At 38.0% G+C, this 15,526-nt stretch overlaps 1 protein-coding gene across 10 annotated transcripts in view; it reads left to right on the top strand.

Moving 5' to 3' along the window:
- CALD1 (caldesmon 1) overlaps nucleotides 1-15,526 on the top strand; it is a 1,713,117-nt gene that overhangs the window by 1,259,677 nt on the left and 437,914 nt on the right. For all 10 annotated transcript variants that reach the window (XM_044088458.1, XM_044088461.1, XM_044088452.1 and 7 more), the window contains one exon: nucleotides 5,793-6,100. In XM_044088458.1, the coding sequence (XP_043944393.1) occupies nucleotides 5,793-6,100 (308 nt within the window). The remainder of the gene's footprint in view (nucleotides 1-5,792; nucleotides 6,101-15,526) is intronic.

The raw sequence follows: 15,526 nt of genomic DNA, 5'->3' as shown, positions 1-15,526 counted from the left end.
CAGAAAGCATCTCAACTATAGAGACATTGTGCATTTCATCACTGAACAATAAAGAAGAATCTAGTTGTTGTAATTCTCTTGGTGATTGTGCCATTGATTGTACAGCATTTGGCATTGACCTCTCCATCTCCCCCTTTGCTGGTAATTCTGCCACCTCGGGGTTCTCGTGTCTGCATAACTCTGATGTTGTGCCCGGTTCCTTATCTGGTCTGAACGTCTCAGTGGTTGTGAACTGTCTAAAAAAACATAATTGCTTTCACATATGTCTGTTTGCACAACCCCCAACTCATCTCTGGAATCCCTGATGGTCTCATGATTCTCAATGCCCCCCCCCCCATGTTTGTATCCCATCTTTGAGAGTGATATGCCCTTTTCTCTTTGTATTCTAAAGTATCTCTAATAATTTTCTTTTGCTTTCTTTCTAAACCATTCTTGACGAAATTGTCCACATCCATCAAAATTTTGTCAAATCATGCCTTATTGATTTCAATCGCTGTACTGCTTTCTATACCTTTCTTCTTACTTTTATTTTTTTTCTAGTCACCATCTTTATCAGTGCATCTTTTATATGTACTGTCTTGTTTATTAGTAGTGTTACTCTAATTTTCTATTAATACTACTTATCTGTTTTGTTTGACGCTTTCTCCTCGGGCGTCTGCTGAAAAAGAGTCTTGCATGGCCCATCCCTGTAAAGAAACAAGCAAACAAACTCAATAAATAAATGCATGACACTCCATAGGAATAACATCATTAGCAACATGCTTTTCGGAGGCAATAGTTTTTTTTCAGTTGTACCAGTATTACAAAAATCTAGCTATGTGACCTTTATCCCCATTTAAAACAGTGTGCCTATAGTTGTTACTTTTTGTATCAGTATTTAACACATGGTTTATTATAGGTCTAGTCTGTTTCTTATTTCTGTACATAGTTTCATACTATACCAACATTTTTCCTACAGCAGTAGGAAATTTCAGAGTAATGTGGGTCAGTGTAATGCACCCACTTTCTTATAGCAATAGGCACAGATGTCTACTCTGGTCATATTATTAACATGTTCTTTGCATTTCCATGTTAAGTAGTTTATTTGAAGTAATGCCCTTAACCCAATGAAACAGCTTTTATCTCTGTTATCGAATATGTATTGCGTGAAACTGAAGCTGCTTAATATTCTGTTTGATATTTTTCATTTTCCAATACAGTTCTTTTTGTCTTCAGTTGCCAGCTTTATACTTCCCGTCTAACTTCAGCAACTTCTCCTGTGCAAATCTTTTTAATTTTTTTTTTGCTTAATTTCCCTCGTATATAGTTTACACTTATGTTTAAATCTCTCCCACATTTCCCCTGTGTTGAAACTATCAACTGGATGTTGTGCACAAAAAGAACTGATCTTGTGCTTAAATTCTTCCAAGGAAGATGAGTGCTTGAGAAGCAGCGGGTCAGATTTCCATAGGAATGTAGAAATATGACTAGATTTTATTCTAAATGTAAGAATGAGCATGAGGTGATCTGATAGAGACTGGGGCAATATCTCAGTTCCCTCAACCAGGGGTACCATCCCTTGAGAAATAAGTCAGAAGTCTAATCAACTCACTATTCCAGATGTAGAAAATGTGAAATCTTGACTAGTAGGATTCAGAAGGGACCATACATCGATTAGTTGTAAGTCTGCCATAAACCCATGTAATGATTTGGCCATTTTAGGGATTCTAATTCTAGCACTAGGAATCTTATCCAGCTCAGGGTCATCTGCCACATTAAAGTCACACACCTTAATGCCATTATCTGTTGATTACAGAGAGTGATCTGGTGCTTCTGCAGACTAAGTAGAGAGCAGGATTGTCTTCTTTCGGACAAGCTGAATCCCAGGTGTATTCAACCTGACAATAATCTAGTGGCCATGGTCATCAGTAACTCACTGTTCAGCTCGCCATCCCAAACATTGATCTAACAAAATAGCTGTCCCCTAAGTGCAAGGGAAAAAAGTTCTCAAGTTCTCCCCATCCACCTGCTAATAGCTGGTTGCATCACCTTCTTTTTTAATTGTAGTCACTGCAAAAATGCTTTCTATGCTTTAAGCTTTTCTAATAAATTGAAAACAGCACATGCCTTGACTGTTGTTGATACGCCTTTCACATTCCATTATACTGTACACATCCCCCCACTTGGAGTGTTTGCAATTCTTCTACAGTGATACGGCTCTTGATGAGGTAAATGATTTCCTTTGGATATTAACTCTGACATAGTCTTAGCAAAGCTGCCAAACTGTGGCTGACAAGGCACTACCCACACAATAAAAGGAATGGGCAGTAGATAAAACTTCGGTGGACTGGTTTTGTAAATGAAGTATTAGCCCAGAAACTGGACAGAGAAACACTAAAATATAAATATCTAATAAATCCCAGCTGCTGTTACCAAATGCCCCCCAATAAGATGAGACACACACAGTAGCTAGTTAGATGGCTAGCTCACATGTGATAAATCAGCATTCCCTAATAATCATGAGATAAGCTACATCAACATGATATGGTACCACACTGAGGCAACAATGCCACAGTTGTCCCCCCAATATTAACCAACATCACAGACCCAAAAGTCTAGCATCACAATGGGAGACAAAATGCAAAAGTAAATAATTAACTAACTAAATAAATAAATTAATAAAAAAAAAGTAAAAAAATAAATAAATCATCAAACATCTCTACATCAGAACATCTAAAAAAGAGAGACCCAGAACAACATGGTAGGAGCAAAGCTGCCAACCAATATTACTGTAATCATGCCACATCTGCATTGTCTTGCACGGCACATTCAACTATGAACCTGTACTTCCCACAATTCCTCTGTTGCACATACTTATGCCACCAAGATGTCCAGGAAAGAAGAGCTTGTTTGGGCCATCTTCCTTGTTCCCTGAAGAGCATACCAGTGATTCATATTTATTATAACATCTCAAGTCACTAATCCGTTTACTGTTGGAAGATGATAATTGCTTCAGCTAGGCTGACTTGGTGTGCATCTTGAGCTCCTGTCTGCTGTCTTTTTTTGTTGCTGCTGCTTTTTAGGAGAGTTGGATGTGGCTCTGTCACACTTCTTTCTACTTTGATACTGCATTCCTAATGCATGCACTGTGTCCACATGAATGGTTTGGATATAGCCCACAAGTTCTGAAAAAAACTGTCAGCTTCCTGGTGTGAGGCTAATAACATTTGTGAGCTACCTTGGTTGGCCACCAGTTTGACTGGGAACTGAAGATTAACCTTGAAGTTCAAGTCTCTGAGTTGCTTTAAGTATGGCCACCATTACATTATCCTTAGACTGCCTGTTATATGCAAGGATTTCTTCATGATCTTTACAATCAAGACAGTTAATAATGAGATGTTGAAGCAAGCTGTTGTTCCTGTTTTTGTGATATATTCTATGGGCACACCTAGTTATAGGAACCGGTGAGATTTTCAGGACTTTACACAGTTCTTTCTTAATAAACCCCATCAGATCTTTCCCTTCTACACCTTCTGGTAGCCCAGTTTTTCTGACATTGTTGTGGTGTGCCCTGTTCTCTAAATCATCAAGCTTTAATTCTAATTTCTGACTGGAGTTTTTGAGATATTTGTAGTTGTGAAAGGAGGTCATGGGCTAAAACCTCTTCAATTTTAGTTAACTTAGGCATATAGAGGTGTTGATATCCTTGGTGCATATCCTTGGCTATGTTTTCAAAAAATCTGTGAGGGAGGGTAAATACCACTCTAATCATTTTGAGCTCCCATGTCCCTTGATTACAGGAGATCACTGTAGTAGTATATTGCCCAGCATCCTACCTCAGTTAAAATTTTGTAAGTAAGTAAATAAATAAATAGTCAGTGAAGGGGGGCATGCTTTAACAACCTGTTAGAGAGAGATATTTTGTGTATAATTTTGATATTTACAATGTCATTCAGAAGTAATGTTATTTACCACCTACATAATATTGTTTACTGTATGAACAGTGAAAAGGACTAATTTCAAAATACACCACAACTATTAAAATGTACAGATATTATATTGACACCTGTCTCATTTGAGGCTATACATCCTTCTTCTGTTTGTATCATACTGCAAGGTAATGAAATATGGTAGCAGAGAGAGAGAAAATCATGGTTTGCTGCTGTAAAAATCACCAAGTTATAATTTACAGTGAATTACTTACAAATTTAACTGGTGACTATAACCTTTCCCAAAATGCTAAAGTCCTACATAAAGTGTGTTTAGTTATGGAACTATAATGTGTGGTGGTCTCCTCATTGCAGGGTCTTGGAGCTTGCCACAGTCTGAGAGGTGATCTTCATTGTTTAGAAGAGTTTAGTGTATCTTTTTCAATAAACTGAGTCACTGAATTGTTTTGCCATAGTTAATGGTAGACATGGCTGATACCATTCTTCAGTAAGCAAATGCATTTTAGTTAGTTAACTAGTTAGTTAACCGTAGTGGAGGTGCTGCAGTAGCGTTGTCGCCTCACAGTAAGACGCTGTCCAGTTTGATTCTCAGCTAGAGCGTCTTCTGCGTGGAGACATGCATGAATGGGCGTACCTTCGTTGAAGGTTGTGTGTCAGGCCTGGCAAGCCGGCACGTAAAAATCAACTGCCAATCATTAGCAGACCGGAGTTCCGCTGTGACGACCCCTAACCGGGAAAAGCCGAAAGACACAAAGTTAGCTAGTTAGTTAGTTGGTTTATTCATTTCTTAATTTATCAAATGAATAACTGTACTGGCTTAAAGGACCTCGTCTTTTAGCACAAGCAGAACAATTCTAAATGACCTCAGAGCTGTACCACAAATAAAAATAAAAAAATAAAATTTAACAGGCAAAATTCAACAAGTGAAACACCATCATATTAGGTTAGCATTCAACACACTCAGCAAATAATCAAAAACATTTAGTAAGTGAAATAAGATGAATCAAATAAATAAACAAAATCCAGTGTTCAGGTACTTATGAAATAATAAAATGACAGAGAGCAGAAGGGGAGCTGTCAAGTACTCTAATTATTATTAGGCCGTGAAAGTGTGTTTAAGTGACGTAAGATGCTCCAACCAGAATGAGAATAAAAACAGGAAGCTCCATGTGTATGGAACCAGTGCTGAGAAGATGTTGACATCACTGTTAAAAGGAGCTGATGATACTTACTACACTGATGAAATGTTCATTGAAGAGTTACATATTTTTATCAGTCCACTGAGAATTCCAAGTTCAAATATTTTCTTTAGGGTGCAAGCACTTAGGAATAATTCCATTCTGGAGCTATGATTCCTGCCTTTCCCAAGTCAATATATTAACTACACTGCCATTATCTCTCTCTCAAAATAAGTGGAGTTAAAGAAACTCTTCAGTTCTGGTGGATTGATGAAATGCCATTTCATACTTGTAGGTTCGCTGAATTCAAACTCATTGAGATTAAATAAGTTTTATTAGAATGGCATGCCAGCTTTGGCATGTTATGGGGTTCTTGAGAATAATTTTACTTAAGGCTAGATGATTTGTTTTTTTTTTAATTTAGGCAGAGGTTTCAAGGTCAAGGAGGGCATTGCTGTTGATCTTTAAAACACAATTGCCTAGATTAGGATTTACGGTGAAGCAAAAAAAAAAAAAAAGAAAAGAAAAGCAGATGCATGGCAAATTCTTTCATGTTATTACCCAACACATGGAAATTCATCACGTTAGGATATGTAAAGTATTTCTAATATGCCTATTAATTATATCTGTATTTATGTAGTGAATACATTTCAGTAACCTTCTTTCTATTTTTCTGACTAAACAGCTTGAAGAGGAGAAAGCGCTAAGGGAAAAAGAAGAGGAAGAGATAAGGGAGAGAGAAGAGCAAGCTGCAAGAGAAAGAGAAGAGAGGGAGGCAAGAGCGAGAGAAGAACGAGAGAGAGAGAGAGAAGAGAAAGCAGCATGGGAAAGAGATGCAAAACTTGCAAAGGAAAGAGAAGAGAAAGCAGCAAAGAAGGACGATATCAAACTAAGTCGAGGTTACAAACAAGAACTGGAGGAAGCAAAACTGAATGGAGAAGACATCTATGAAGGTGCTACTGACCGACACAAACAACCAGAGAGAACTCCAAGGTATGTAATTATGCATAGCTATCTACAGTTGGAGAGGACTGCCTGGTTAGATAGCAGAAAGTAAAGTTCTCATTTGGTCTTTGAGACAAAGAGGCATAATATAATGTGTGCATTCTTTTAATAAAGTCACTGAAACACTGACTTAAGAGCAAACATAAGTATTTTAACTAATCTGATAGGACCAGAAAATGTTAATCACGTTCATTAAATGATGATTTTTTAGCATGCAGCATTTTATTTTAGTATCAGTAAGGTTATTATATCAGCATATCAATACAGTACCCAAGTAACTGATGGATAGAGTGTTTTTATAGTATATTAAATAGATGCAACTGTCTCACAGCTCCAAGGTCCAAGATTAAATCTTGGTTTCTAGATGCCAAAAGATTAGAAGTATAAGTTATTTTGCCATATCAGTTTTTTTCCCTGACACTTTGGATGCCTCACATCTCTTGAAGACCTACAGTAGAGACTGACTGGCACTCCTAATATGTTATTTGTTAGTTTTGTACCATGCAGCATTTCTCCCAGTGTAACTGTTGTACAGGACTATGTGACTCTTGGTGACATACTAGTTAGCAACAATAATGAATAAGTGAATGTATATATATACTGCAAACTCGGGCACCAGTATGACATTTTATTATTGTGTTAGCACAACGGAAGATAGACTACAGATGCACAGGATTTTGTCACCGTCACCATTAGTATTCTGCAATAACCAGTGGAGTCAGAAATTACTAACACAAACTACGATACTCGAAACACAAATGCAGGACCAGTCTCCTTCACCGTCAACCATTTAATGACATATATAAGTGCTTTTGTCCAAACATATTAAGCCTAAACAAGGAAATAAACCAATGATACTGTGTAAAAAGAGGTGAACCCTTAAAAATATTTTTGAGTTGACTAGAGGAAATAATTATGATAAGAAAAATTCTATGTTTAATGCGGGTGTTGTAATTATTTTAAGTATATATATTTAGGGGGCGTCATCATTATTAAAAATAATAGTTTAAAAGTTACAGGAAGATACACTTGTGATACACAGAGTGTGGTATATGTGGCCTTATGCCAGGAATGTCCTGGACTTTACATGGGAAAAACTGAGCGTAGATTAAGGGAGAGGGTTTATAATCATACAACAAATTAAAAAATGTAAAATAAGAAATGCATTGTATAATCATACTATGGATTTTCCTACTCATGAATTTAGTTTTCTTTTTTTTATTTTAGAAAAGGTAATAAATAACCAAAGGAGTGGACCCTGGAATGTTATATTAGAGAAAAAAAAAACTGTTATAGCAGTTAAGGCTTAATGCAGCAAGTATTCCAGGGTTAAATTAAATATCTTCTAATACTTGCCTGTTAAAGCTAAAAGCCTATTCTAGATAAAAAATTTAAAAACCTAGAAATATTTAATTAATACTTAGTTTATCTTAGCCTTGATATGCATTGAAAATTTGATGGTTTTAACATACAATTTTATTATGTATTTTTATATTTAAATTAGGACTGTGCCTTTAGTAAATTGTATCTAGTAGACAGGTTAGTCTTGTGATGTTAACCTGGGATGTTTAAATAGTGTGGCTTGTTTGTTCAATGTAACTGAAAAAGTCTTAATACTTTTGGATAAAAGCACTTATATATGTCATATAACCAGTAACAGGTAGAATATAACAAAGCGACAGAATTAAATTGTGCAAAAATTATTTAAGTTTGTCGATATTAGAATTATGAAACCAGATAAGGGAAGGGAGTTAGTTATTATGGATCATTTGGATTATGTGCAAAGAATATATAATATTTTCTTTAATGATGCATATAGGCAAGTATCTTTAAATGAAGTAAATATTTCATATAGGACAATTAATATTTTCTTATATGATATGGTAATGCAACATCAAATAAGTTTTGATGAATTTAAGTATTTGAATGTAGTAAACCCTCTTTACTCACTTTTTTTGGTGTACCTAAAATACATAATGATCAAAATTACACACATTTTAGACCAATAGTAGACACCCATTGTTCAGTAATACACCCCACTGTAGATCATTGGCTGAAATCATTAGTACAAATGGTTGAATATTTAAGTAAAGAATCATGGGATTTTCTAGATAAGTGTCAGCAATTGAGTTATAATGATGGTTAAGTGTTTCTAACCATAGATGTTAAAGATCTGTTTACAGTCATCCCACATTCCCTAGGTATTGAATGGTTTACTGATTTTTTACAAAGAAGTAGCAAGCTTCTTAAAGAGAAAAATAATTTATATGTGCAATTAATTGAGCTTGTTCTCAAAAATAACTGTATTTATTTCCGGGGTCAATATTTTCTATAGGTAAAAGGTGTGGCAATGATCTTTGCCTGTGTTCCCTTATTTTCAAATATTGTCATGGATGAGTGGGAGAGGAATTTTTCTTTTAATAGTAAATCTATTTCCTCATGGTGGTTATGCAGCAGGTACCTGAATGCTATTTTTATTATATGGATGGATGGTGTTGAAAAAATCCTCAAATTTTTAGAATATATTAATGGCACTACAGACTTTTTAGAATTTACATATAATATTGGGAAGAAAAATATAGAGTACATGGATGTTATGATGTCAAACAGTGAAACCAATAAGAGATCGATTTCCAAAATATACAGAAAACCAACATATTCTAATATATTTTTACACTTTACTAGTTGTCATCCTTTAGTGCAAAAGAAAGCAGTAGTTAATGGACAATTGGTTTGTGTAGCTTGCGTAGTTTCCCTTTATGATGATTCTATTAAAGAATGTGGAACATTTAAAAATATGTTTCTCAGTAGGCATTATCCTTATGAGTTTATTGATAGTTTAATGGATGAAGTCAGGAATAAGTATAGGAATGGTTATTATGTGCCAGTTTTAGAAGTGGGGTGAGATTGATAAACATAACAGATAGGTAATAGAGTGTTATGGATAATACTGACAGGACATCTCAAGTTAGTTTTAAGAGCTAAACTAGGAAATAAACCAATGGTAGTGTATAAGAAAGGTAGATGTCTTAAAAATATCTTTAAGTCATCTACAGGAAATAATTATAATAAGAATAAATTCTATGTCTAAATGTGAGTATTGTAGCTATTGTAAGTATATGTATTTAGGGGGCACAGACACTATTAAAAATAATAGTATAAAAGTTACAGGGAAGATACACTTGTAATATACAGAGTGTGGTATATGTGGCCTTATGCCAGGAATGTCCTGGATATTATGTGGGAAAAACCGAGCGTAGATTAAGGGAGAGGGTTTATAATCATATATGAAATTAAAAAATGTAAAACAAGAAGTACATTGTATAATCATACTATGGATTTTCCTACTCATAAATTTAGTTTTTTTATTTTAGAAAAGGTAATAAACAATCCAAGGAGTGGACCCTGGAATGTTATATTAGAGAAAAAAACTGTTATAGCAGTTAAGGCTTAATGCAGCAAGTGTTCCAGGGTTAAATTAAATATCTTCTAATACTTGACTGTTAAAGCTAAAAGCTTATTCTAGATAAATAATTTTAAGACCTAGAAATATTTAATTAATGCTTAGTTTATCTTAACCTTAATATGTATTGAAAATTTGATGTTTTTTAACTTAAATTTTATTATGTATTTTTATATTTAAATTAGGACTGGGACTTTAGTAAGTTGTATCAAACAGACAGGTTAGCCATGTGATGTTAGCCTGGGATGTTTAAATAGTGTGGCTTGTTTGTTCAATGTATCTGAATAAGTCTTAATACTTTTGGATGAAAGCACTTATATATAGGTTCATAGGTAGGTACTAGGCTATTGGCCCAAAGGCCTATATAAGCCTAGCCAAAAAGGTACCTGGCTTTTGCCACCCAAGAAAATTATTTTACTGTGCCCCTGTTGAGCAGAGCCACAGAGGTGATCCCCAGGGTGAATTTCCTATTTCCCATCCACTCATCAAGATTTTTCTTGAAGAGTGCTATTGAGGAGCTTTGTTTGATATAGACAGGTAGTTTATTCCAGAGTATGGGAAGTCTCTGGGACAGGAATCCTCCAGCATGTTCTGTTTATTGTAGTGACAAGGTTTAGGTCCTTAGAGTGTGTAGCTCTGAGGGATTGGGATTTCCTTAAGTGGAGCTCTGGGTTTGACATAGCTTTGTGTGTTAGGCAGAGATCGCCTCTGAGTAGGCAATATGCAACGGAGTAAAGCTGGAGTTTTATGAGATGGTCTGCGTAGAACATCTGTTTGAGGCCAGTAATCCTCTTTGTGAGGTATTTCTGCAGCATTTCCAGTTGTTGTAGATGTCTTGTGAGGTACATACCAAAAGGGTCGTTGTACTCTATAATGGGTCTAATGAGCGATGAGTAATGGGGAACAATGACCTCTTTTTTCTTGGATGAGAAACCTTTTGTGATGAAGTGTGCCACGTAGAAGGATTTCCTGACTACTGTGGTGATGTGATTATTAAAGGAGAGACTACTGCCCACCTGTGTCTCAAGGTCTCTTATCACACTTTCATTGTTAAGTAGACTACCACCTATGTGGTAGCTCATGGGTACAGAGTTTTTACCAAAGGGGATGACAGTGCACTTTTTGGCATTGAGCTTGAGACCGTGGCTTTGACACCAGGCATCTGTCTCAGTGAGGCCCTTTTGTAGGATATCCACATCATTAGGAGTTTTGATTATGGCTCCTAGTTTGCTATCATCTGTGAACTTCATTAGCCAAAGACCTTCTATGTTAACCTGTACTTCAGAAAGGTCGATACCAAACAGGAGGGGACCCAGGACTGAACCCTGTGGTACTCCACTTGTCAGTGGTCTGAAGTCGGATTTGGAGCCTGCTACTTTCACAGTGTGGGTTCTGTCAGTGAGCCAGTTGGCAACCCATCTTTTGACATAGGGATTTATACCTAGTTTAGTGAGTTTATCTATAATTCCAGAGTGGGGGATGGTGTCAAAAGTCTTGGCAAGATCTAGATAGGCTGAGTGAACCACCTTAGCCTCATCTATGGCTTTGGTGACTGCTTCAAAGAAGTCTTTATCAGGTTTAGGAGACATGATTTGCCTTTTACAAACCTGAACTGGGTGGGGTCCAAAGTTTGGAGATTACCAATGTCTTTGTGTATAAGATCCATGATGATACGTTCCATGGCCTTGCCGACCAGGGTCATTAGGCTAATGGGGCGGTAGTTCCAAGGGTCCGTGGTGGCTCCCCCTTTGTGGAGCAGGGTAACCGTCACTGTGCACCATTAAGTGAGCATAAAACCTGAGGTGATCCATGCACTCATGTAAGTGCTTCTAAAGTGCATTTCTGTAGGATTCAGCAGTGGTACCACTATTGTCTGTCTGCGTGGGTGTCATGAAGTTTGCCACTTCTGTCTTGAGAAGCATGAAGTTGGGTTTGGAAAAATTTTTTTACTGTGGTTTCCCTAATGGGGGGGTGGGGGTGGGATGTGGATGCCTAGGGTGATTAGCTTGTGGTCAGATCTGACCAATGAGGAATTGACCTCTGGTGTGGAACATCGGTCGCCCATGTTGATAATGAACAGGTCTAGGATATTGCTGCCCCTGGTGAGGGTGTGGATAAGTTGATCCAAGGCATTGGCATTTATGAATTCCAGAAAATGTTGCGCAATGACAGAGGCACAGCAAAATAATAGGCATAGTTTTATTCAAACTAAAGGGGTGGCGAAAGCCAAATAACTATGGGCTAGGCTTATAAATGCCCTTGGGCAGATAGCCTAGTATGAACCTATGAACCTATAGTAGAATTGGTACATGAGTAGTCTTCCCATTTAATGGTGGGTAGTTGAAATCACCCACTATTAGGGTGTTGGGTTGTACCCTAATATTTTCCAGTGTATCAAAAAATGAGGAGTGGAATCCTGGTGCATGGTGGGGGATCTGTAGTAAGTTACAATTTGGATTGCGGTCTTGCCCAGAGTTAGTTGCACTTGGATAATCTCAGATGCATTATGCTGAGCAACTAGCCTGGAAGAGTGGATATCCTTAATGAATATGGACACGCCTCCGCCTTCAGTGTTTCGGTCCAGGTTAGGTGGCTGAAAGGTGTGGTATGAATTATAACCTGGTAATTCAGGGGTGCTCTCTGGAGCCTTGAACTAGGTCTCTGTCACTGCACAGATGTTGATGTTCTCCATTTTAAGGATTGCCTCGAGTGAATGCATTTTGAGGTTTAGACTTCTAGCATTGAGTAGCAATACCCTCAGATTTTGCTTGCTTGTACCTGTTAAGGTGGTGATTTTGTCATTTGAACCTTGCCTGAAAAAGGCACTATAGGGGTGGCAAGAGCCTTAGCTAGTATCTGGAATCCCAAGGGCAACAGGTGCAGGCCATCTCTGGCAAAGTATCGTGGTCTGTCGATCATGTCATCCCAGGCAGACAGATACTTGATCCCCTTAGAATGACACCAGAAGCTTAGCCAGTTGTAGTCAATCATTTTGTCCTTGTACTGAGGTATCATTCTGGGTGATGGCAGGATGCTACTCAGGGCTAAGGTCATACCTGCCTGGGCTACAAAATCGGAGAGCTCCTCCATGTCTCTTTTCATGTAGTCTAGGGAGGTACGTCTCAGGTCATTCACACCAACATGGACAATGACAGAGTCATATTTGTACTTGTTGTGGAGTGACCTAAGTGCGTGCATTATGTGACAGATCCTGGCACCCAACAGGCAGCTGACAGTAACTTTCTCCTTGTTTAGCATGGTGACTGGAACGTCAGTGTGCCTGACTATAGAGTCACCTATGACTAGAGTGTTGGGTACATTGTTATGCCTTATGGGTTGTGGTTGAGTGACACACAGTTTGTGGGCTATGTGTCATTTGGGTTGTATTGGGGAGTGGAGGTTGCTTACAGTTCTGCTTTGGAGGTGTCTGTTGCTTGAGCAGATTTTTATTGAGAGCCTCCATGAATGTAGTTGTGCGTTTTGTGTTTCTATGTGTGTGTTATTGTGGTGTAGGTTTTGAGGGACTATGTGATGAGTGTGGTGTGGTGCAGCTGCTTACCTTCTCCTCTTGACTGTCTAGTCCAGTCTTGGGTGATGAAGAGAGCTTTGCTTCCATTTTGGCTATATAAGTGCATCTCTCACAGGTTGTAGGGTTGGGTGGTAAGAGGAGAGGGTTATCTTGTGTACATGAGGCAATTACTGCATTGCCCCAAGATGCCCAGATTCATCAGGTAGACAGGAGAAAACACTGGGAGCTGGCCCTTAGACATGCCTGGATAGGTGCTTATTTATTAAGTTATTAAAAACTGTTTTCCTCTTAAACAAGTGATGTAAGTTGAGTGTGTAGTAATTTGTAGCTTATTTAGTGCTTACAATGAGTTCTGAACAAGTGCTGAGCTCAAAGAAACATATTTTTAGTGCTAAAACTAAAAAAAATGGCTAGTTCTAGGAGAAAATTTGAAGAGCAGACTTTATGGCACCGGGAATAGTTTAACCCTAGCTAAGCAGCGATGCATAGGTTCATAGGTTCGTACTAGGCTATCTGCCCTAGGGCATTTATAAGCCTAGCCAGACTGTGTGTGGCTTTCGCCACCTCTTGGGATGAGAATACTATGCCCATTTAGGGTTTAGTTTACTGTGCCTCTGTCTAGTAGTGACACAGAGATGACCCCCGGGGTAAACCTACGATCTCCCATCCACTCGTCAAGATTTCTCTTGAAGAGAGCTAGTGAGGGGCTCTGCCTAACATGGACTGGGATTCTGTTCCAGAGTGTAGGGAGCCTCTGGGTTATGAATCTGTCCCTCCAGCACGTCCTATTTATTTCTGTGTTGAGGTTCAAATCTCTTGCTCTCATGGCTCTGATGGATTTGGATTTTCTGAGGTGGAGCATGTCCATTAATTCCGGATTGGACATGGCCTTGTACGTCAGGCATAGATCACCTCTGAGTAGGCGGTATGTGACTGAATAGAGCTGGAGATTCTTCAGCCGGGCAGCATATGGCATATGTTTGAGACCCTTTATCCTCTTGGTGAGGAACTTTTGGGGTCTTTCCAACTGCTGCAGGTGTCGGGTAAGATACATCCCAAATGGGGCATTGTACTCAATCATGGGCCTGATAAGAGAAGAGTACAGGGGCACAATGACCTCTCTTGATCTGGATGTGAATCCCTTCATGATAAGGTGGGCAATATAGAAAGTCTTCCTAACCACCTTGGCAATGTGAGTGTCAAATGAGAGGTTACTGTCAACTTGGGTCCCTAGGTCCCTGATTACCTCTTCTGTACTTAATGGATTACCACCTATGTGGTAATTTGTGGGTACCTTGCTTTTCCCAAAGGGTATGACTATACATTTTTTGGTGTTCAGTTTAAGGCCATGGCTCTGGCACCAATTATCCGTTTCTATGAGGCCTCTCTGAAGGATGCTTGTGTCTGCTGGAGTATGAATTATGGCGCCCAGTTTGCAGTCATCTGCGAACTGGGCGCATATATGAACATATAAAGTGTATATTAGTTTAACCCTAGCTAAGCGGCGATGCATAAAGTATGTGTGTGTGTGTGTGTGTGTGTATATATATATATATATATATATATATATATATATATATTTGTTTAATATAACAGTAGCAAATGAGCAAATTGATTTAAACAAATTAACAATTAACCAATAAAAATCTAAAAACTGAGCCCCATTCCAGCAGTCTTCGATCAGACAAGTTCTAACTGTACACTGCTGCCACTAGGGTGCAAGGGAACCTTCTCCAAAAAAAGATGGTCTGGATTAGTGCTCAAGTTATACAAACAAAGCTAGATTCAGCAGGTCTGAATTTAGTCTATGCTACAGCAAACAAGGCATACCAATTTCAGAAAGAAACAGTTCAAATAAGCAGGCACAGTAAGCCTTTAACCAGAAACTCTCAGCTCAGAAGGGCAGAATCTACCCTCTCCTTCCACAAGAGTGCAGACCACACCTTCTTAGTGCAAAATAACTGGCCCAAAACCCAGGTGCTTAAACCAGAAATAATACACTTTTCGAATAACAGACACTAAGCCTTCAACCAACAACTCCCAACTTAGAAGGATGTAAGCTATCTGTCCTGCCACAACAGTGCAGACCACATACTTTCTTAATGTCAAACAACTGGTCTGAAGCCCAAGTGCTTCAACCAAAGGCTTAGAATAACAGTTGAAATTTAATCAGGTTACTAACAAGCAGCAATAAATGCAGCAGAGTAAATGCAATTAAGTACTTTTAAGAACAAGCAGCAAAAGCAAAATAAAGTAATAAAGTAGGAAGAAACACAAATACAGTAAAAGCAGATGAATAAAGTGCATTTTTTTTAAATATAACAACAAGCAAACTGATTTAAACAAATTACCCAATTAAGCAGTAAAAAGCTCAAAACTAAACCCTGTTCCAGCAATCTTCAATCAGACAAGTTCTAACTGC

This window comes from Protopterus annectens, chromosome 11.part0 (genome assembly GCF_019279795.1).
Source record: "Protopterus annectens isolate FY-2018-M chromosome 11.part0, PAN1.0, whole genome shotgun sequence".
NCBI lineage: Eukaryota > Metazoa > Chordata > Ceratodontiformes > Protopteridae > Protopterus > Protopterus annectens.
Note: the sequence above shows the minus strand (reverse complement) of the source record. Positions and strands in the feature narration are given on the sequence as shown.